General features: G+C 34.4%; 1 protein-coding gene across 2 annotated transcripts in view; it reads left to right on the top strand.

Moving 5' to 3' along the window:
- The first annotated feature begins 12545 nt into the window (after window positions 1-12545).
- Pex13 (peroxisomal biogenesis factor 13) overlaps window positions 12546-24709 on the top strand; it is a 35444-nt gene continuing 23280 nt past the window's right edge. Inside the window, exons 1-2 of one of the 2 annotated variants that reach the window (XM_035370681.2) lie at window positions 12546-12786; window positions 21068-21639. In XM_035370681.2, the coding sequence (XP_035226572.1) occupies window positions 12725-12786; window positions 21068-21639 (634 nt within the window). In that variant the 5' untranslated portion in view covers window positions 12546-12724. Of the gene's footprint in view, window positions 12787-12977; window positions 13100-21067; window positions 21640-24709 lie in introns of those variants that run through there. The other variant, XM_085823459.1, reaches the window with a different exon arrangement.

Genomic DNA, 24709 nt, shown 5'->3' with positions numbered 1-24709 from the left:
AGTAGGTTTATTTTTCCCCCTACTTTTTCCTATTTATCCTAAATTCATAGAAGTTGTTCTAACTTCTCAGGAGATTCTAATCAATTGAAACCTGGAATGTTAACAAATATGTAGAAGTCTTCGGTAAAAAACGAACTTCCCCTTTTCGTCCTGACAAGCAAATGAAATATTGTAACATGAATAGAAGTCTGTATCTCAAAAATCGTCCAGAAAAGCATCCGTTCTCTTAGCAGATGTTCCTTACACACTTTGCTTTAAGTTAATTGAAACAAAATCTACCGTGGTATGTAATTTAAGTTCTTCGAAGGCAGTGTTTTGTCAATATTCAAATTTTTTACACATAACAGTAATATTTGTAATAAATATTTAGAGATATCATGTATCATACAGCATTATTTATTAGGAAAGAACACAATTCTTGGTTTAAGGATGCTAGCATATGAGAACACTGCAGCTTGGTTTCTTGATCAATGCTATATCTTTTGGTACCTCTAAATTTTAATAATAAATTATTAGTGCTATGTAACTCTTGATTACCTTGGCATTAATTAAAACACACTGTTTCCTTTGCTTGGTCCTAATATTTATATAATGTTCCGTATGTGACTTCAGAAAAAAATCCAAGCTGTTGTCAAACTAAAATGAGAAGCAATGATATAAGAAGCATGATTGCCAGTGCCCAACTTAGCCTAAATGGGGACTTTACCAAAAACTTTTTTGGGACCCTCCTATGCTTTACTGCTTCAAACATGCGAACTTTTTAGATATATTTAAATTTTTATAGTAATAAACTTTCTAGTCGATTAAGGGCCCTTCTGTGATGTGGGGGCCTGGGGCAACTGCCCCGTATGCCCTTGCCTTAGTCAGGATCTGATGGTTACATAACCTACAAAGTACATATTTGAGGACTATATTTCCCACCTATTTGAGTCCCTACTGTCATACTTTGCTTTCTTCCTTGAAATTGGTATTATACTGCTAGCTGCTAAACTTGCTATACCATGACTGCGGCATGCAACAAATGTCAAATTTGCCTAAAGTACTACATGGTGGGATGTGCAAATAGTTAATGATGAGCATTCTAGCGCATGCACACAAAGCAGGTATGAATAACATCTGTATTGTGTATAATTGTAAAGTCACACCGCGATTTTCATTCAGAAATCACAACTGAACATCGGTCGTTTGAGTATTACGCCTACATACTATTATAAACGAAAAACTCCTACCAGCACCTGTCAGAAATCGACTGCTCCAGGATTGGAGGGTTTATCGGTCCACTAGCGCCTAGAGGACAGCCATTTCGTCTCGGCTTTTGCGGGATTGTACAATGACTTCACGTGCCCTGAGTCAGGAATTTGGCTCCTCATGTTCAGGACTACGAGTGTCTGCACAGACCGCGCTATGACGTCTGCAGCACCACGAACTGTTAGGACTGCGACCGTTATTGCGGTTTTCAATTGATGACGCAGCAGAGACAGGCGTACGTACCAGTAGATTGACGAACGACGATATTGGACACAAGAGTACCACCACATCCTCTTTGTAGAGGTTCTGCTTCAACATCATGATGAAACTCGGTTCTGCGTCAGCCATCATGATGGACGTATCCATATATGGAAGTGTAGCAATTTTAACGCCCAAAAGCAGAGTACTTTAACCATCAGCTGTGTGCATTTAGAAAAATTATATGATCATCATGAAACATGCAAGAGGAATGAGAATACAGAAATGAAAATACGATGGAAGCCTATGAGTCTACGCTTAGTCACCATGCATAATTGGTCTCAAATTGATTGAAGAGCATACTTCGGAACACAAACTACACTCTTTTGCAAAAAATCCAAGCACCATGAAGGAAGTGGTTGTTTTTGATGAAATTGAATATATGTATGACTCATACACAGGTAATAAACTGATTAAAAGGTCAAAGTTATAGTACCTGTTCATGGCTCACAATCACCCACTGAGTGTTCAAGTTAGTAGTTGGTCGAACCGCCTCTGGCGGCAATGCATGCTTTAATTCGTCGAGGCAAGGAATGGTAGAGGTTCCTAATGTCATCCTGCGACACATTCTGCCAAGCATTCATCAGTTGTCGCTACAGATCTGCGATATTTTGTTCTGCCCGAATCTGGCGGCCTACCATGCCATAAAGATTAAAATAGTTCCGACCCGGCAATAAGCCATACAGCATTGAATGCTGTGACACCAAAGGGTGTCTAAAAACTATTTAGCGATCACTCAGCCCGAGTCAGACCTTGGTAGTATCATTACGAATCCCTACCGCGCCTGAGCGCGCACTGAACAGAACGGTGCTTATAGTTCTGTGAAGGCCGCTAATTTTCTCCATATTCCACTCCCAACGTATGCGCAGAATAAGTGAGCAGCGTGGGCGAGGTCAGGTCCGATTAACTCGCATAAGTAGAGCAGCCAACTCATGCATTGCCGTCTCTTCCCTACGTCGACGAAGGACCCACGGAGAGGGACTGATAAACATGGCCCAAGATCCCTAAAAGTGAACTCCTGACGATTGAAAAAAAGACAACTGTAAAAGAGACAACTATTCACTGACGGCAATGAAATTATGCTCTCAGAAAACAGCTATTAGCACTACAGCTTACCACAATATCGCTGCCGATCACATTCACTCAGGACCAGGTTCGGAGCCTGTGCAGCCGTACCGGGCGGTAGCACTTAGGGAAGACAAATTTTTTAGAATTTAGGGAGGCACTGGGCGGCAGAAGTTAAGACAGCAAAGACTGCACCGTGGGGCAAAGAACCTACCATTGGCCCTGCGTACACTCCTTCATTGATGCTATCCACCAGATGCTAATGTTAACTTTCAAGAGAACGATAGTCACCGTGCATAATTGATCTCATATTGGCTGAAGAGCATATTTCCGAACATAAATAGTGCCAACTCAATTCTTTGGTTTCAATCCTATAAGCACTTTCAGAAACAAAATTGAAACATAATTTCGAAACTTGATGACAAGAGTTTTTAATTGTTGATCAGGTTTATGCGCGTTTTCAAATGGTTGTAACTGTCGTCCTAACACGCCTCATGCATATCACTTTTGGGAAAAAACTGAAGATCTGGCAAGCAAAAGGGACGTTGTAATATTAAACAGACATTCCTTGGAGGCGTTGGCCGCATGCAGCTGGCTATTATCTTGCTCAAGGATGATCGCTGACAAATGCCATAGTTTTGGCAATACAGAAGTTGGCAGGATCTTGTCCATAAATCATTGGGCTCTTAAAGTGCTGCGAAAGATCAGTACAAATTTGGTTATTATAGAATTTGGCTGCCTAGATAATAATGCCAGTATATACAGAGGTATGGTTGTTTTACGTTGACAAAGGGTACACAGCTCACTGGGACTTCTATGCTGAATTAAGGTAAGCCAATCTTCTTTCACGTATGAATCCCAAGCTAACGAAAATCATAATTCATCGCAGAACATGATCCAGTTCTAACCCGATACATTCGAAAATTATCAGCCGCAACACCAGAATAAACGTTGCTCTCAATGCCCCCTCTCCGGGGATCTACGTCGGAAAATCGGGAAGCTACTGTCTAAGATCTATACATAAGCAGTTTCGGCCACGTATAATCAGTCATTACAGGACTAGAACCTACGTTCATTCAGAGAATGTTTCAGGACCATATGGCATCATTCAGGACCTGCAGGGACCATATGGCACCATTCAGAACCTGCAGGGACCATATGGCACTGTCTTGTCTGCCTATTGACTGTAGGTCGCAACATGATTAGATATGAGGCGTTTTCATTGGGTCATTGGCTCTTCGGTCCTCTGGTGCACTTAGTAGATGGAACAACACATCAAATATAATCATTGAAACAGGACTGGTACCCAGCTGGAACTTTTATTGACTGAGCGTTATCTTTCGTCCAATGTTATATATATAAAGTCCGTAGGAGACCGCGTGAGTTACGTCCGCCTGAATGGTCTCCTGCAGATCTGAGGATTTTTTCTGAAAGTTAATACAGGGCAGGAGCTCGTCTCCAGTGTTCTGTTCTGCTCTCCATGCCTAGGAGTTATGGATATTGCAACAGACGCCGAAAATTCAAACCACCTTTCCTTACAACACTGTTTTTTAAAACTACACGTCTAGAGTATGTAGGTAAGTGATGCTGAATGGTAGAAGCTTTCAACTAATTTGCAGTAACACTTGCTATCCCACGATCCTTCCCAGAAACTGCCATTCTAGCTCTGCGTCTGTCCTTTTGGTGATTCTGAATGCCTTATTGTAATACTTAGTAACAATAGAGTTCTAACTGTATTACACTCTTGTCAGAATTCTGGTTCTCAGGTCAGACGATGCATCAGTAAGATCAGTCCGTTCCCATGAAAGTGGTAATGCAGTCACTGTCGAATTTATTCATTTGGATTATATTGAGTTCCCCTTTTTTATTATTCCCCTTTTTTTTAAGTGTATTATGTAAATATAAATAAATATATATATATTCAGAAACAGGTTTGAAACATATTCACATAGATATTAGATTTTTTTTATATGTACATATACAGTATTCTTTATTAGTTCAAAACTGAACTTTTCGTATGAGTATTCGGATTTGAGTATTCGGATACATTCTCATTAGCTAATGCAAACAAAACTGTGAAATAAGTAGTCAAAGTTATAGAACGTTGACACGTTAGTCGATATGCTTAACTGAATAAATCTTGCTCAGGCAGTTTTAAGTAAGACAAGAGAAGGCTTATATAAGCACACTGTTTTTTCGGGAAATGAGCTTGTCCTCACCTACACTGCTGGCCATTAAAATTGCAACACCAGGAAGGAATGATGCGACGAACGGTAAAAGCACGTGAAAGGAAGAAGAGATTTGGTATGCAAATGGATTAGAATTTAAGCGCATGCAAGGAGGGAGAAAAGACATCTGACGTATTGCATAAAAAAAGTTGCATAGTGGATTTCTCATTCGGAACGCGCTTCGTACGGCCAGAGTTTTCTCAGAATATCGTGTTATGCCTCAAATATTAAGACGAAATTCTTACCAGCAAGAGTCGGAATATGGTAGAGGCAGGATTGTTTCCCATAGAGAGTGTGGATTATCGTTCCGCGATATCGCCCGTCGCACTGCTCGACATCCAATCACTGTCATGCGAATATATAATCAATGGGTTGCTGAGGGTCATACTGAACGGCATGCAGGATCTCAACGCCGTCTCCTGACTAACGCTCGAGAGGACAGACATATTGTGAGGTTAGCCTTGAAAAAAAACCGCACAAACACATAACGAACCATTAGTTAGGAAATGGGTATGTTTGCAGTACGCCGAGTATCCGCTCGTACGGTGCTTCGACATTTGCAGCAGAGCAGTGCTTAAATTGCACCGGAGCCCAGCTCTGGTACTTCTCAGTTTTCAAGATAAATTACAATTCTAGCCGGAGTGCACCGGAGCCCTAAATAAGAAGGCTGCGGCAATTCTTTTATGTAACTGAATAACAATTTCCGTAGAAATTTTAACTCGAAAATTTTATTTTTAGCAATAAAATTATATTAAAAATCGTTTATGACATTTTAATTTGTCGCTTTACAATTATTTTAGTTTTAATTATTTCAATAAATAATAATTAATTATCTAATAATTATCAATTAAATTATAATGAATTATATAATAATTGTTAATTGAATAAAATCTATAAACTTTAATTAAATAGCTATTAATTAATTTAATTAACTGTTTAATTTTAAAATTATTAATGAGTTTAATAGTCATTTAATTTATTTATTTACTTTTATTGCTCTTTGCTGGCGGTCTTCCATAGGGCTCCGGCACTTATAATTTTAAAATTTAAGCCCTGCAGCGGAGTGAACTATCAACACGATGACTGCTACTTTGGCTTCCCTTGAAAATGCAGCATAGAGAGAGACAGTGATTCTGGTGCACCAAACGACAAAGCTGGATAAAAGAATGTCACAATGTTGTCTTCTCAGACATGTCCCTGTTCAGCGTGTGATATTCTGATGGCCGTATATGTGTCTGGAGGCAGCGAGGAGACTGCACGTCGTATGCCATACATATCTTTTTGCAATAAATATCTTTTTTGTATTTGCTTTTCTTCACAGTGTTGCTATTTTAATGGCCAACAGTGTACTACTGAAGTGTTTCTAACTGAAACATGTTTCGTTGAAAACTGCGTCTCGCCTAGCTAGCGAGATAATTTTATACTTAAACGAAAATGTTTCGTTTGAAGCACTGTTTCTCGTTTGATTTCTCCAAAGAACCGGCTTTCGCATAAGTCAACTGATCAAACAAAGATTATATATTCGATGTTGTATGCATAGACGTTTTTTCTGCACCTTCCCACGCATTGACTGTATTCTCAAATTGCACATTAATTCTTCTAACACTACATTTCCTGAATGTTTACGCCAGCCCAGAAATTTTACGAGTCATTCATTTTAAGTAATGTAGTCTGCTTCTTATTTGATCTATTATTTTTCTTCCAGTCTTTTTTAAATTGCTAATTCTTCATCGATTTAATACATAGCACTGTTGATTTATGTTATAGTGAATGAACTTCATTGCGTTTTTCTGTGATTACATTTCGCTTATTTTGTGACATTGCATCCCCTTTTTTTTACCAGAAACAATGAACTGTTTGTGTTTTCTGAAATATTAAGCTAGATAATTCATTGCTATGCAGCAACTTGATCAATATGGTTCAGAAGAACCGACTCACTTGTGCCAATATTCGAACTTCAAATAAGCTACTTTTTTACTGTTATGCTTAAGTACATTAAGGACACTTGAAATCTGTCAGTCCACAAGTGCTCTGATGTGGATGATAGAAAACAAACAAAAGGTGTAAACCACAGGAATCTGTCTTTTCGGGTTTTATGTATCGAATCTAAGAAATAATTACCTATACTGCTGCAACATAAACACCACAAGTAACAGGTATAAAGTTGCACTATTATGAATATTCAAGATCTTTCCGCATGTAAAGACTCAGAATAAGTTAACACCACACTTATTGATATGTATAATGTATAATATAAGCAAATGATAATCTCCTTTTCATCGAGTTAGAATGTCATACAATAAACAGTCCATGTTTAAAAGCATCTAGCTAATTTCCTGGTCTTAATCCCATATCAAGTAGAGTTATACCTGACTTACGCAACTTGAAGTTACATGTTTTTTTAAATCATTTTTTAAACTCCAATATATGCATACAACCAATGATTGCATAAGAACTCTGATGGACATGTGGTATAAGCAATGTACTAACTTACATTTCACAAAAATTTAGACCAGATTTTATGACAGCAATGTAACTAAGAATGCTTTAGATGTATGGAAAAAATTTAATGTTGTAAAGGGCAAAATTATTTTGTTTCCCAGTTGCTTAATGATTTCACTCCTATATATATATACATATGCCAGTATTGGGCTCAAACACTACTCCTGCATGAGTAATGTCTACATGAGAGTGGAGTAGGTCAAATACTACTCCTGCATGTATATTTAGTTTATTAAATGAAAACTTTAGTTATTTTCCCTTTTTTTTAAGTGTATTATGTAAATATAAATAAATATATATATATTCAGAAACAGGTTTGAAACATATTCACATAGATATTAGATTTTTTTTATATGTACATATACAGTATTCTTTATTAGTTCAAAACTGAACTTCACAATATCATCTTCTAAGACACAGGTTCCAAAACTTTTCCATGTCTAGCAGTTCTAAAAAATTATATTCTTGCAGCCCCTAACAAAGTTTCTAAAGAGGGTGAGGAAAAAGAAAACAGTTATGTAATCAAATTTTAATAATAAACAAAAATAAAACATGGAACTAAAATATTACAAAATTTAATATTTGCATAAATTTTTCAAAACAATAATTAATAACTATTTCTATTCCTCTGTATTGGATATTTTTTTTCAAATTGTGGCACTTTATTGTTAATAGCAATTCGCATATCTGCTTGAGCATCCAAGCGATTTCTGAATTTTGTTTTGATTGACAAAAGAGCATACTTCACAAAGAATTCCTTCACATGCAGAAAGGCATCTTTTTCTTTTGTGATTGTTTTCATGTCTTCACAGAACAAGACATCTTCCATTATAGCAACACTATGCTGTAGCACCCAGACAGGATAGTACTTAATGACGCTGCCTACCATACCAAAAGGTTCGAGTTCAAATCCCAAAGAAGGCATGGATGTTGTAATGTAAGTGTGTAATGGTTGTTTAGCAAGGAGCATTAAAAGCAGAAGGTGAGGCGAAATCCTTGAGAGGTTGGTGGTAGGAGACTTTCTGACCACATTCAGAGCATTCTTCTTCAAAATTCCATTTTGGTGGAGGCTTAGTACTTAGCAAGGCCCAGCAATACCTACCCACTTAGATATACAGGTGCTGGTTTTCCTTCAATCTGTCAGTTACTAAAACAAGCTTATTTTTGTTGCCCATCAGTTATTATGAAGGGACAAACAAACATAAGTTTGATTTAGGTAATTCTGATTATAGATGCTAAAATATACATTATGAACATAAACTCTTTAGAACAAAACAATTTCAATAAATATCTATTTGATTTGAATATATTCAAACATCATATATACTAATATTTTCAGATTTTTTTACCATACAATGTTTACAAGAGAAGGATTCGGGAGACAATTACAAATTATTATTATTTTACAAATCTCTGAAAGCTTTTTATCAGTTTCAAAATTATTTGAATGAAACTATTTTGAATTTACTTAAAAAGTCATATTTTCATCCTTTAACTGAGATGCTCACACGTATGTATTCTGACTCAACACAAATTCAAACATTAAAATAAAAATAACACCAGAAACATATATTATAAAATTTAATTCAATCTAATACATTATTACTAGATGTAAATTAAAGAGTATAAAATTCTAAAATACATATGCAAAATCTGATGTGCACATCACATTACTTATTAAATTATACAAAAACTGCAGATTTTGAAATTTCAAACACTGCTCAGTCTTTGTCACATGGGAGTCAAACTTCTCATAATTTCATTTTTTATAATGAGTATAAAAATGTCCCAGATATTTTTGCAGACATAAGGAAGCTGGAGATCGCATTAAAATAGATTTCGTTATTTGTCAAAATAATTTTAAAAAAAAGTTTTACATTGATAAAACACAACTATTTTCATCATTTAAAGCATTTCAATGATAATTGGGAGTATAGACTAGGGCCAATGATTGTGAAAATTAAGGCTAGGTAAAGGTGTGTGTGTGTATATATACACATTTGGTTCTGGCAATTACAATAAAAAGAGAGATGCACAACTATAGCAGTCCCATATACAATAAACATTCTACGGATAATCTTTTTTAGTTATGTGAGATAAATACATATGTATGTACAGAAATCATTGAAAAAATTCCTTTTGGAAAAGAAGTCGTTTATTCTGTGCATATAGACAGATGTTATGCAAAATTATGCATGACTTTATGATAACTCTTATGACAATGCATAAATCGGCAGAGATTTTAAATAAAACTATTAATTTTTTGGGAATCTGACACAGGAGCCCCCCCCCCCCCCGAAAAAAATTTTTTTAGACAGCAATGTTCAAAAGTAGAGTTTTATTTAAATTTTCTGTTAAAGGTTGTTCTCAAATTTTGTATTTTCTTAATACAATATTTTGATTTACGGTATAAAATGGGTTTATAACCAGAACATTTTAAAGTTCTTAGTCATTCTCAGTTTTACTTGGGACAACAAATTAACAAATGATATTAAAAAAAAATGTTATTGTAACTTTTTTAAGTTTATTTTTTAACAGTTTTAAGATATTAATATATATTTATTTGGTTTAATAAAAATATACAGTTTAATTTAAATATTACAAAAGCCTGATGAACAAAACTGAATTAAGAGTATTAATGAACTATTAAAGCAACATATTAATAACATATTTAATTTTATAGCATACTTCATTTAAAATCTTTCCTAAAGCAGTTTTGAATAATGAGAATAAATATGGCACTAGTTTCAATTCACTAAGCATCATCAATTTAAAATTTTTTTTCTCTCACAGTTTTCCTCAAAGCAGCTCTTTTACATAATAGGAATAATTATGCCTACGAACCTATTGGCCTTTCTATACATCTCAACTTTTAATTTTTCTATTTTAAAAGGGTCAACTTTGTGGTAAACTTCCAATTCGTATTCACGACGCGAACGACCTAATATTAATGCCCTTATCCGTCACCTCTCTCTCTTTCAACCTAGTAAAACAGGTTGAAAGCAGAAAGAATTTATCGTCCATAGAATAGGACTCCTTATTCACTTCCTTCCCCGTCAGCCCATAATGGTCTCCTTCATTACCCTTCAGCCAGTGCTTTGTCTTAATCACCTCAGTTTTCTCCTTAACGAAGTTGTGGAGGTAATTGCATTAAGTTGCAAAGGTACTCCGGAAAATATCGCCTTGGGCCTTGGGCCTAATATTAATAATACGACTACGAACAAAGACAGATTGAACAAAAGCTTGGCTACTTTTGAACAATGCACTTGGCTCTAAAATTTATTCTGGTAACCTTACATTGCATCAGCGATTTCGAAAGGCATCATGGGAAAAAGTACACATTTTTCGGTAAACTTCCGGTATCAGGGACTCAGTTATCTGTAAAATTCATTTCTTCATTTCGGCCTTAACACAGCTTGTTATAAGTACCGTGCGCGTATTTCACAAGGGCACATCTGTGTAGCCACCGAGGGAGTGGTTTCTAGGATGAACCAATGAGCATCCAGTAATATTTCTGTCATGTCACATGACCTTTCGCGTGTTTTTAGGAAGATTGTTGAAAATATTCTGCCGCGCAATTTTCTGTACAAAATAATTACAGATCGTCGATTGCTTCTGAAACTTTTCATTGCTAAGTTAGATCAAATATAGGCAATTATGAAGTTTTCACTACCTGGTTGAAATAAATACAGACACATGTTGGATACTTGGCAAAAATATTGATGTGAAATATTACGTAATAAGTGGTAAATAAGATGAAGAAAGAAATATGTGATAAACATCTGAGCCCAAATGCAATCTTTACATAAAAGTATGCGTATGAGAAAAATATTTGCACCAATTATATATGTAAATAAAAGTCAGCACTTTTTATTGCAGTCTATATGAAAAAGATGTTCTATAATAATAACCAATGCAAAATTTTATTCAAAGTAAGGGGGGGCCCACCAGCGGCCGAGCGGTAAAGACGCTGAACACTGGTAGTTCGGTCTGAGGTTCGAATCCCGCGAACGGGCTGGCTGCATGGGCGTTTTCGTGGTTTTCCCCATGTGTAACGTGTATACGAGCCAGTTTCCCTTAGAAAGTCCTCCACGAAAGGCATCCCTCCCTTTAGGCAGATAGCCCTCGTGTGCTTTGCCATAATTAAATATACCAAAAAAATATTCAAAGTAAACTTTACTAATTTACGTTCGTGTACATTTAGTGCGTTAAATTTCACATTTAATAAATGCTCACTCTTAAATGTACTGTCTATACAAGAAATACTTATCAAACAGAGTGAATTTATCGTATTCACAACGAGTATATTCGCCCTCGTGTGCTTTGCCATAATTAAATATACCAAAAAAATATTCAAAGTAAACTTTACTAATTTACGTTCGTGTACATTTAGTGCGTTAAATTTCACATTTAATAAATGCTCACTCTTAAATGTACTGTCTATACAAGAAATACTTATCAAACAGAGTGAATTTATCGTATTCACAACGAGTATATTCAATTTATTCACATATAATTTTTAATGTTAACAATGGATATAATCAGATTATATGTGTTCTGAATCTTTCACTTTAGAAATCAAAAGAATGCAAGCACTGAAATAAGAAAACAGAAGAATCATTGTAACACTTCCAGTCAATCTCAGCTCAGTTTAAAAAAAATATACACTTGAATTCTCTTAATCCACATAATATGCCGTGAACATCAATCCTAATATTAATTCGTCATAAAAAAAGCGAAAGTGAAATGTCAGCGATTAATCAAACTCAGAAAATGAAACCACTACAATATTTTCTACTCTTACGACATATATTTATAAGTACGAAACAAATGCAAATTAAAACGTAAACAACATACGCTCACATGCAAGATTTAGCGTCATAAGAGCAATAGCAGCTCAATGGTCCATTTTCGAAACCCCTCCCTTAGTGGCTACGCTGATGTGCACTTGTGAAAAATGCGTACCGTGCTATCTGGCATTACTTTGAAACAAATATTTTTCACATGTTTTTCCTTGAATAACAAATAACCGTTCTTGTTGACATCAAGGAAAGAGAAATCATTTAAGCGAGCGTATTTTTTAATTTCTTGCAATAGCTATAAATTTCTTAATTCGTAAAATCATTGAATATCAGCGAAATATCTGCTATCGACTAGCACATGCGGATGTTAACCACGTGCCACATTTTTCCTCTTCTTCTCTTGCTGAATGTATCTCATTCCGAAGTTCGGTCGTTTACTCGCCAACGTCTTAACTTACCAAGCCTCACGGACTGGAGGAAACGGCGTTCGCCACAGTCCTCATCTCCTTTCTCTTTGCTTAGCAAGATTGCTACAATTGATATTCATCTCGGCAATCTTGTGCGTAATTTAGGATGAGAAGGTGTTATTTTGAAAATAATGTTTTATGATATGTTTATTTAATGGCTGCAAAAACACCTAATTATAGAGGAAGTGTTTGCTGTTCCGATCAGCTGTGTCGAATGTAAGCTAATTCGTATATTATCTTTATAGAAAATGCATTAACAAGGAAAAGTATGAATTTTCCTTGTTAATGCATTTAATGTTAATTATTTGCCTAAGGGAGTATATTAAATTCGCTATTAATTCCCTAAACAAAAATTTTTGATGGTAGGTAAGTAAGACTTTAACTGGTAATCCTTACGCAACTGTTCTAGTTTTGTTTTGCGCAAGCGATTGTTTTCTAAGTCCATTTTAGCTGCGACTATTTAGAAAACTTTTAAATTTCTTGATGTTGACGACAGTTTTCCAAGAAATGTATTCTAATTGCATTTAAGGTACTGTTAAGTAAAATTTATAAGATTTTTGCATCAACCGTATACGAAGTATAAGTTTTGATTTTTAAAATTGTTAATTAGTGTACTTGAAATACATTCATCTTTTCACAGGTATAAAAACGTCTGTGCATAACACTCAGAAATATATTCATGCATTACGTGCATTTAATATATCCAAATACTTCTATTCTGTAATTTCTTCTGTTTAGAACTAAAAATAATTCGTTATGTTATTTACGAAAGTCAGAAGCCAATGCAAATTCATTAGTGGGAAAAGTTATTCGTTAGAGTATTTTAATTATCTGATAAAAAATTCATTCAAATAAACTTATTTAATAAAATGATACTGTGATTACTTAACTAAGTTGGTAAATAGTTTAATATAAGAATTCTTCAAATTGTTTTTTATGGATTTTGATGTGCATAAAATCTACATTTGTTGTTTCAGTGCAGTTTTACTTACTTGCATTTAGTTGTTATGTGTATAAAATATATTGTTTGGTGATAAAAGAACATTTTCTATTCATGCACATTGTATTTAACCTTTTAATACAGTTCTTAATATAGTTGCAAAATATCTTTGGAAAATTACATATTCTTCTTTAAATTGCCAAATTAAAAAAAAAAAAAAAATGCTTATGTAGATATTAGCAAATAGATATTTTAAACTGAGCATTCAGGGTAATGTAAAATTTTATTGAAAACATGTATATAAAATTAGTAAGAAAACGGAATGGACCACTGATATACAATGTACTGATATACCTGTTTCTTGCACAATAATTTTAATGTATTAAATACTTTTGATGTTAAAAGGTAAGTTGTAATTTTTATCTGATTTTTGTAGTTTATAATAGTAAGTTACGAATATGTAAACCTTTAGATGTTTGTAGTATTCTGCAATTAAATTTTTTTTCCTCAAAGTCTAAGAAAGAAAGAAGAATTCTAAGAAATCTCTATAATTAAGATGAAATCCTATTGGTTTAAGTGATTTGAACAAATGAGGACTTACTTAATTGTACTGACGCTTGAAATTATGCTGGGAACTCTTAAGAACTGTGTTTGTTCTTAGAAAATATAATGCTCAAAATTTTATTTCATACTTTTAGAAAAAATAATGGTGATGCTCTGCAGTTGTATTAGATGGCCAGGGATCTTATGTCCCAAGCACAGGGTTACTTTCGTCTCGTTAAAAATTTACGGTACTTCTTGGCAATTCATTTCTGTTTTCGTGCCAGCAGTGGCGTAGCTAAGGTTTTCAGCACCCGGGGACATCTAAAGATTTTATACCCTTTTCTGTGTTCCAAGAATGCAAAACATTTCATTCTGTAATGTGTATCATCAATTTGGCGCCCCTGGATGCTGCGCCCGAGGACGGATGCCCCCATTTGCCCCACCCTAGCTACGTCACTGCGTGCCAAGAAGGATTCGCACCAATTTCAAGATGGCCGTTACACAAAACCAAGATAAGAAGTAAAAGGCTTATACAAACTCAGTGTCCATGTATGCATCGACCTATTGTAACTTAAAAAAATCAGAAAATTGAACAAACTAGGCATTGCACACTGTCTTACTTTGTACATGTACACATCGATCTCTTTTCACTTAAACAAAGTCAGGAAGCTAAAATGAAGTTAACAACTATCATGAAAACCAGAAAAAATTCTCCGCTGTCTTAACATATAGACACGAACAAATAACCAAAAATACACTAACAGAGAGGAATAAATAACCAAAAATACATATTTCACAACATAAAAACATTAAATCTTTAAAAAAAAATAACACACAGAGACAAATAAGTAAATGAAATGTCAATTTTTTTTAACATACCTTTTTTTCACATGCATACGTTTAGGCTTCCCACCATCTCCTCCATCCTTCAGGTAAGCAATTCAAATAAATTTTTTGTCGTATTGGCTCATTCTTATCTGTCACCAATTGAACCAGCTTTCATACAAAAATTAAACGTGTTTCGTCCATCATTCAACACATACAAAAACTCAAATTCACAATTTTATTATAATCCAACCCATCAACATTCATTCTCTTAGTCACCTCAGACAATACTAAAATGATGGTATCCACAGCAAAACAATAGCAACTTCAAAATACAAGACCATGCCACGTACGTGCAACCAAATATAGCAAATGAAAAGAATAATAAGAACCAAAAACCTGGGTCCATACGAAAGAGTTACTATTACTTAAAATAGCCGAAATCTAAATTTATCATTGCACATTTGGCGATATTAGCAGAAATAAACCCTTTTTAATGGGGGGGGGGACCATTTTTTCCCAAGGCTAGTTTCGTCAACATTATCAACATTAGTATTACCGAAAAACCTGTTTCATGCAGCAGGCTTCCGGATTTCACGATCAACCAATACCACTTGGCGATGTTTTCAGACAAAAAGCAAGGGGTACCGTACAGTAAAGATCGGCCTTCATCTGTAATGTAATCACTGAAGACTTTTTAAGATTTTAATTGTGAAATTTTTGTCTTAATTTTTTTGGTATTTTAAAGATTTTAGTGTTGTGATTCTTAAGTGTTTTTAACATTTGCATGATGCAATTTGAAATTTATTGTTTTCTTTTGGAGGGACGGCGACAAGTGGTCCGATGTAAATGGATTGATTTCTGAAGAAAGCCATAAGAAACAACAACTTTTGGAAATTATATTTCCGTTTTAATTTGTAATTTTCATTGTTTAAGTTTTCCGTTTTATTTTATGTTTTAATGCTTTTAACAAGCCCCCTCCACTTTCTTAAAGGAGGCATATGTAATACATTGGGGTTACACTTAGACCCACTTGGTCTCACACACACACACACACACACACACACACAAAAAAAAAAAAAGTGTGACCCCCAAAAAGGAGGCATGTGTGTAAGATAAGGACTGTATAAGATAAAATTCTAACTTTAATTCATAATAGCTTCTTAAGTGCCATTTTTAGTTGTTATTTTTCATGCTGCCCTAAAAATACCAATAGTTATTATCGGTAGGGTACTTATGTATTAGCCTATCGACCCACCAAATAGTGCGATTTAGCACCAGTTATGACTGTATTCTTTAGGATTCCATAGTAATGACTGCAATGGGGTAATATGTAAGTACCTTAGGTAGGTATTCTTCTGTTATTTCCGGACCGTAATTAGAAATGTTTGTATGTATGTGCATATATATGTACACACACATACCATATGTATGTACATATATATATATAATGTTGTATGATCTTAAATCCACCATTTAGGCCTTTCTGGCCTTTATATCTTCATGTACATTCACTGATCTTATTTATATTATTTTCTATATTATTTTTATATTATTTTTGTATTTTCTTTGATTTGTTTTTACAAAGTTTGCATTATTTATCTTTTTTATAATCTTCTATGTTTATTTCGACTTTACTTTGAATTCGATTTCATAATGACAATTTCCAATGTTTAATTTCTACAAATAATATAGTAATCAAATGCATAAAGATGAAAGTGTCGGGGACGATTACTCGAGTTTTACAGGATTTCTCTACAGTAATTGATTTTTACTCCAAATTGAATTGACTAAAATGCTTCATGAGAATAAGTTCTTTGAGTATCAGCATTGGTTCATAATTCCTACTATTCACGGAAATATTTGGCCTGACTAGAATTGCCGGTTTGGCTTTAACTTATAACTCGAGTAAAGACGAAACACTTTCGTATTTACGTATTTTTATCAATTATTGTTCATTGAACGGGAGTTGGTTTGTTCCCCTTGAAAAGTCAACTAATTTCCGATCAATGACAATAATTACATGTTTGAATTTTTCCTTTTACAATTGAAATATTATTCTTTGTGATGATTTAACTCCAGTCCCCGTTAAAACATTATTAACATTTTGCTTTCAAATTACTTCAAAACATCTTTCAAAATATAACTTACCAGTATGGATGCACACTTTTAAAATAATTCTACTTTAATTAAACTTAGGAGATAATATAATCAATTAATCAATACTGTTTAGGAAATATATATATATATATATATATATACACATACATACATACATGCATACATCCATATACAGGGTGTATCAGTACATCAGTGACAAACTTTCAGAAGAGATAGAATACACTTAGATGATAGGAAATCGCATAGGAATGCATGGTCGGAAACGCTTTCCTGGCACTGTAGTGATGGACACAAAACTCAAGAAAGGAAGGACACGGAAGGAATGAGAAAACATGTTTATTATTGGGAGTACAATAAAAACAAAGAAAAAACAACATAAGATACAACAATCATCATCAAAGAAAGTGTTTGAAATTACGTCTTGAACCAGGATGCAGGAAACGTGCGTCATGCATCTTCCATGCTCCAGAGAAATGAGGCTTGCATCATGATCGGGGGGTCGTAATTTCGAACACCTTCTTTAATGACAATCGTTTGTTTTTGCCCTTATTTGGAGGTTTCAGCTGTACTAAACATGATAAAATGGGGGTTCTGTTGTAGAATTAGGTGCCCCTTTGATAAGTGACAAATTTTGTTCATTTTGCCGAAGTACCCCATTTCTAGTTACCATGATAGATTTAACTTTGCTTTAGCTTCCTAATTTTTTTAAAATGAAAATAGATTGATGTGTACATGGGCATAGTTAAAGCAATGGACAGTTCCTAGTTTGTGCAATTCTCTAATGTTTTTTTGGTTAATCTTCGGATTATGGTAACTTGGCGATTTTTTGGCAAAAAGTTGGTGACCAACCCTGCTACAGCAACCTGCTAGTTTTTTTTGGATGCCATTTTGTTTTCACGAAGTAAAGGCATTTTTTTTTTTTTTTAACTCAACATTTTTCCTAACAATCTGCCAGCCGAATTACGCTTATGCTAGAACTTTTATGGAACAAAAGTGCTTAATCATGACGAAGATTAGGTGCAAAATTGGGAGAAAATGCAGAATCGCCCACTGCTTGCCCGTGTTTTTAAGAATTGCACATACATGGTGCCATCCATGTATATGTCGACGTATTTTCACTTAAAAAAAATCCCAGAATTGCACAAAAAAGGCATTGCGCACACTCTTGTCTTTATCCATGTATGTACACTGCTAAAGTCCTAGCTAGTAACCTTTATCGCCTTACCAAAATGTCACCAAACTACCTGTTACCATATTCCAAAGATTAGCCGTTTTTTTAAGTGAAAATAGATCATTGTGTGCATTGACACCGAGTTTATTGAATTCTTTGACTTCTTATTTTGGTTTTGTGTAGCAGACATCTTGAAATCGTTCCTTCCTGCCACCTATCTTGCTGTCAAAAAAGACTTGCCAAAAAAACTAGGGGCACTCAACTGTAAAATTTTACCAAAACATGTTTGTGGCTTTCTTTTTTTGCGTTTCGTGTTGTCACTACCGCGCCAGGAAAGCATTTCCAACAATGCATTGCTATGTAATTTCCCATCGTCTGGATGTACTCGATTTCTCCTGAAAGTGTGTCACCGCTGTACTGATACACCCTGTATACATTCATACATATATACATTTCTTAATCCAGTCCTGATAACAGAAGAGTATACAGTCAAAAGTCGTTAATCCGGACCTCAAAGCTGCAAACTTTTTGCGCATGCGTCAACACATAATGCGTTCATGCATGCGCATAGGCGTTTACGCATGAGCGTAATACTTTTGCGCATGCGCATGCATATAATACGTTTACGCATGCACGTTTAATGTATAACGGATGGTATAAGCTAAGCTAAAATTATCTAATTATCTATTTCAGTTAATGTTGCAGATTGTGTTGTTCCTTAATCTTTAGAATTGGATCTGGCTTATTATTTTTTGAAGACTGTTAGAGCAATTTTATAAAAGTAAGCTTGAACTTTCGATTATGTCAAATATAATTTCCGATGCTGGAGCTAACAAAGGATCTACCATGTTTCGATGTTCATCAAACATAAAGTGGAATTGCTGCAAAAAATGGATAAAGGTATATCCATTGTTTCTCTAACCATTCCGAAATCTGTTTATCAATTTCACGCTGCTCTGGGGGGGGGGGCGAACGTCGCAGCACGCTATGAATTCTGTCAGCACTATCCTTATCTTCAGGGCAGATGTTTTTATTTTATTTGGCTTATAATTCCATACTAAATGTAAAAATTGCTAAGATGTATGTATGTGAAATTGTTGCAAATTGTCCTGATTTCTAAAAAATAAGTTTCTGATTTTTGAATTAGGTTATTTGCGCTTCTGCGTTAGGATAGGAATGTTCGCTGGTAAGAGGGGAATTCAGATAATCTGAATAGTACTTAGAACTTTCATCTTCAGTTTTCCTCATTTATTTTTGATAGGTACTCTCTCTCTCACTCTTCACTTTAAAATCCTCAATAGTTATACAGTCAAAAGTCGTTAATTCGGACACCCATAATCCGGAATGATCTATAATCCGGACCTCAAAGCTAAAATCTTTCTGCGCAGGCGCCGCGTTGACGCATGCGCATAAGCGTTTTAGGCGTGCGCGCAAGACATTTACGACTGCGTATATGTGTCTGCGCAAGCGCAGAATACGTTTTCGCTTGCGCGTTTAATGTAAAACGAACGGTATAAGCTAAAATTATCTAATTATCTATTTCAGTTAATGTTGATGATTGTGTTGTTCCTTAATCTTCGAATTGGATCCGGCTTATTATTTTTTGCAGACTGTAAGAGCAATTTTATAAAAGTAAGCTTGAACTTTCGTTGTTGTCAAATAGAATTTAGGATGCTGGAGCTCCCAAAGGATCTATAAAACGAAAGTATGCTTCGATGTCCATCAAAAAAAAAAAAAAAAAAAAACGAATTGCTATAAAAAATGGATAAAGGCATATTCTTTGTTTCGCGGCGCACTATGAACTGGAAGTTGATCTGTCAGCACTATCGTTATCTTTAGGGCAGATGTTTTTATTTTATTCGGCTTATAATTCCTTATTAAATGTAGTATTTAATCTCGATGTACTCCGTCTTTGATATGATTTAAATCAAATTTCTCGTCATTATAAATATCACGAATACAAATCAAATAGTTTTCTGGTTGCAATTTTCTAATTCCGGCTATGCGTAGGGTATGCTTTACGCATGCGCACGTTGAAAGAAATGTTTAATAAAGTAAACAAATAAATATTAAGCTTCTTTTTTTTGTAAATTTTGATACCCTTTAGATCATAATTGCTCATTATTTTATAAATTACAGTTTCATATTTTTAATTTTATAATTTCTGCATGCCATCTTACCAGATTTAAACTTATGATCTATAATCCGGAAAAATCGATAATCCGGAATCGTCGAAGTCCCGACGAGTCCGAATTAAAGACTTTTGACTGTATAGAATTTAAATGAAATTTGTTAGAGAAAAGTTTTTTATTTTTTTTATTTATTTATTTTTTTTTTAAGTTAAAGGCTTTGGAATAAAAGCCTGGGAAGGAAGGAAAAGCAACAGAATGCAATAGCAGACCTCTTTTTCAAGGCTTGCATGGAAATCAAATATTGTTTTATAAAGTTCATTAAGGTGGCAACTTTTCTAGTGACAAAAGTTTTAGCTTATTTTTGTATTAAAATAAGCTGGCCAGGTAAGAACTAATTGTCAAAAATATTGAATGAAGCCCACTAATGCATTGACACGTACATTGACTGACTTTTAAACCACAGGAAATTTTACAATTTTGATGATTATTTATGTAAAAGCGATTAACAATGCTACTTCTTTGTACAACTATCTTATTTTATAGTATATGCCATCGATCTGGAAGAACTTTGATGATGGTTTGATAAAGGTCATGGTAGAAGAGCCTTAAATGAAATTATTATATTATATGTGAAATTCATTTATTTGTGTGTATTTATTTTGAGAATATTCAGCTTATAATTATTTTATGTTTCAAGTTCTTTTTCTTTATGTTGTTGTTTTATTTATATAAAGAAGTGGTTAAAATTTTAAAATTTAATTTCAGGAGTAATATTACAAATGATGGAGTGAGAAATCTTAATGCCCTTGGAAATTTGTCTTCAATAAATCATACAAGAAGAAATCAGTCTGTTCCTTTATCATCTCATTATTTGAATCCAACAGGATCAAACAATCAATTTTCAAGTATGCCGCCACCTCTTCCTCCGAGATCTGATCCTGTATATTCACCCAGGTATGGTGGTCTGTCAGGATATGGCAGTTACCATAGTCCCTTTTCACGATACTCTTCAGGATTGTATTCTGGTTTTGGAGGATATCATCAATATCCTTATAGCCGATACGGTGCCATTGACAATTCATCTAACAGTTTCATACAATTAGCAGAAGAAAGTACTAGACCAGCTTTTGAATCTGTTGAATCTTTGGTAGAAGTGGTGAGTTCCATCAGTATGATGTTGGAGTCATGTTATTTTGCAGTACACAGTTCCTACAGTGCAATACTTGGAGTTGTAGATCAGTTTTCTCGACTGAAAGATCGCTTGGCTGAAGTGTTATCCATGATGGCTTTGCTTCGGGCTTTGCGTTGGCTTTGTTTAAAAATACTTTATATTTTGAGTAAGTTTTTTTCAATTTTATACTCTTTAAATCTCTGAGCTATATTTAAACCTGTGTAGATCTTCTATTTATCTTTATATAAATGTATGAGATTTAACTATATGTTTTTTCTGTGTCATGTACAAACTATTCCTAGGAGAAGGGATGTGCAAATGTTATAAAATGTGAGAACGGAGAGAAAATATTTGTGGCTTATTATAAAGAATCCTGTAATAATTGTGACCCACTTTTGTTTTATTTGTTTAAACTTTTAGTATTGTGTTTTAACTATGTAAAGTTAATTCTTTACAAAATTACCGTGAAAATGCTGCATTGTTTATTATATTTAGTGCTTCCTTGTAAAATTAGTTGTGATAAATAAACTTCGAGATGATAGCATTATACCTTCAGGTACAGACCTTCATTCTTTTACTCACCTCAAATGATAAAGATTTAATTTGATGGGAAATTAAACATAGTTTCTTAAAAAGAAATAAATATAATAAAAGAAATAAATAGTGGCAACAGGGAGATATGAAACATTGTAACAAACCTGAAAACTAAAATTTTCTCACTTAATTTTGAAGTTGAAATGTTCAGAGAGACATTGTTCTCATCCTCCAAATTTTGAATTTAAACTTTGCTGCACTTGTCAGAGGGAAGGGGAGTTGTGATTTTCAAGCCACCATAGCATGAAGATATATTTTTTTTTTTTAAGCCCAAAGGGACAGTTTGCCCAGAAGAGCTATTAATTTTGTTTTGGCATTTTGCGTTGATTCACAATAAATGTTAGTTCACTTTTCAGATTGTTACCACCAAATATTAATAATTAATACAGAGTTGCCAACTCGCGCAATTTTGGTGGGAGACTCCCGATTTTCGTCCGCTTTCCCGCCAACTCGATTAACAATATATTTCTCCCGACTTTTTCTTATTCTTAAAATTTCTCATGATTTTTATGAAACTTGGCTTAATACTTCGTTATATGAACACACACAAAAAAAAAAAAAAAAAAAAAAAAAAAAAGTGATTTCGGACGTCTGAAAGTATATAATTTTCTCTAGATTATATCTAAAACAAAATGTTGCGAATCAGATGAGAATTTTTGCTTTGTGAGTGAGAGCATATGTATCCAGAAATGTCTTTCTCCAGTTCTCCAGTGGGCATCGAGCTCCACTGTATGTTATCTGGCATGTATTAGACAATGAGCACAAAGCAAGCTCAAGGCTGTTATTTGGATGTTCTTTAGTTATTTCGTTCATCTTGTCCTGAGTAGTGTGAGTACATTTGCCTTCGGGAAATAGTTTTAGAAATTATCTTTTGTTATGTCTGCGAGAAAGGTGAAATACTCATGTACGTTTCAAAAATCATACACAGTTGAATTTTCTTCCATTATTTCCACAAGGAAATGTAATAAATTTGCGATATGTACCGTCTGTCATTGCGATTTTTTGATTTCGCATGGTGGAAGGGCGGATGTTCCCAAACATGAGCGTGCGTACACAAAAACACAAGGACAACATGTGTTGTTTTGAAAAAACGAAAAATTAAAATTTTCTTCGGAAACAAAAGACCAACAAAGTTATTAATGCAGAATGTCTGTTCTCTGCCTTTTTACTGGAGCACAACCTGCCACTGAATGCATCGGATCACGCTGCAGCTTTATTTCGAAAAATGTTTCCTGATTGTGAAATCGCTAAGAAATACTCAAGTGCAAGGACCAAAACAGGTGCAGTTGTTAAAGAAATGGGTTTGAAAAATAAATCTTCAGTTATTCATTGCATTGAAACAGCTCCGTTCTGCCTCTCTACGGATGGAAGCAATAATACCGATTCAAAACTGCGTCCAATTGTTGTTTCTTTAATCCAAAGTCTTCAGAAATTGAGTACAGTTTTCTTTCTGTCCCCACTTTAGAAAGACATTCGACAGGCTTTAATATAGCACAGCTAATTATTAAAACTTTAAAAGAAAATGCAATCCCTCTGGATAATTGCTTAGCACTTGGTGCCAATAATGCACCAGTAATGGTAGGCTTGAAGACTGGTGTTGCAGGCATCTTAAGAAAAGAAAATTCAGATTTGCAGATTATGAGGTGCACCTGTCACCTCTTAAATTTAGCAGCTGGAAAAGGAGCAGCTTCTTTACCAATAAATGTGTATGAACACATTGTTGATATTTATTATTATCTTGAAAGGAGTTCTAAAAGGAAGGAAAATTTGAAACAGTTCCAACAGCTGCATAATACTGAAAAGAAAAATTTTCAAACTTGTGTATACGATGGCCGTCTTTAAAGAAATGCTTATCTAGAATCCTCGATTCATGGAACCCATTTCTTGCATTTTTTAAAGAAGTAAATGCTTCGAGAGTTAAGATAAAAGGCTTTATTGAAAGTTATAAAATACCTAAAGTAAATGGAGATGTAGTTTCTACTTCCATTATTTATTATTATCTTGAAAGGAGTTCTAAAAGGAAGGAAAATTTGAAACAGTTCCAACAGCTGCATAATAAAAATGAAAAATTTTCAAACGTGTGTACACGATGGCCATCTTTAAAGAAATGCTTATTTACAGGGTTGCTACGCTACCTGGAAAACCGGAAAAAGTCGGGGAATTCGGAAATTGACCAAAAAAATTCAAGGAAAAGTCAGGGAATTTTAAGTGTTTTAGTCAAAATCTGGAAAAGTCGGGGAATTTCATTTAACGATCCCGCCAAAAAAGGCGAGTTTTGCGTCGACGTCAGAAGAGATCACTTTTTTGGCGAATTGTGTATCACGTGAGTGTCATTCGGGCAGCTGGCATAGAGCCAATTTTCGCAGCTCCAATTTGATTGTCTTTTTAAGAAAGGCAAAGCAAGTTTCCCGCAACTTTTGGTTTCCAGTAACCTTGAGAATCGCATGTGCAGTGCATGAAGTAAATGGAGATGTAGTTTCTACTTCCATTATTTATTATTATCTTGAAAGGAGTTCTAAAAGGAAGGAAAATTTGAAACAGTTCCAACAGCTGCATAATAAAAATGAAAAATTTTCAAACGTGTGTACACGATGGCCGTCTTTAAAGAAATGCCTATTTACAGGGTTGCCACGCTACCTGGA

Source organism: Stegodyphus dumicola, chromosome 1, assembly GCF_044657685.1.
Source record: "Stegodyphus dumicola isolate Sdum_Otavi_A_Nest chromosome 1, ASM4465768v1".
Taxonomy (NCBI): domain Eukaryota; kingdom Metazoa; phylum Arthropoda; class Arachnida; order Araneae; family Eresidae; genus Stegodyphus; species Stegodyphus dumicola.
This window is presented reverse-complemented; position numbering and strand designations above follow the sequence as displayed.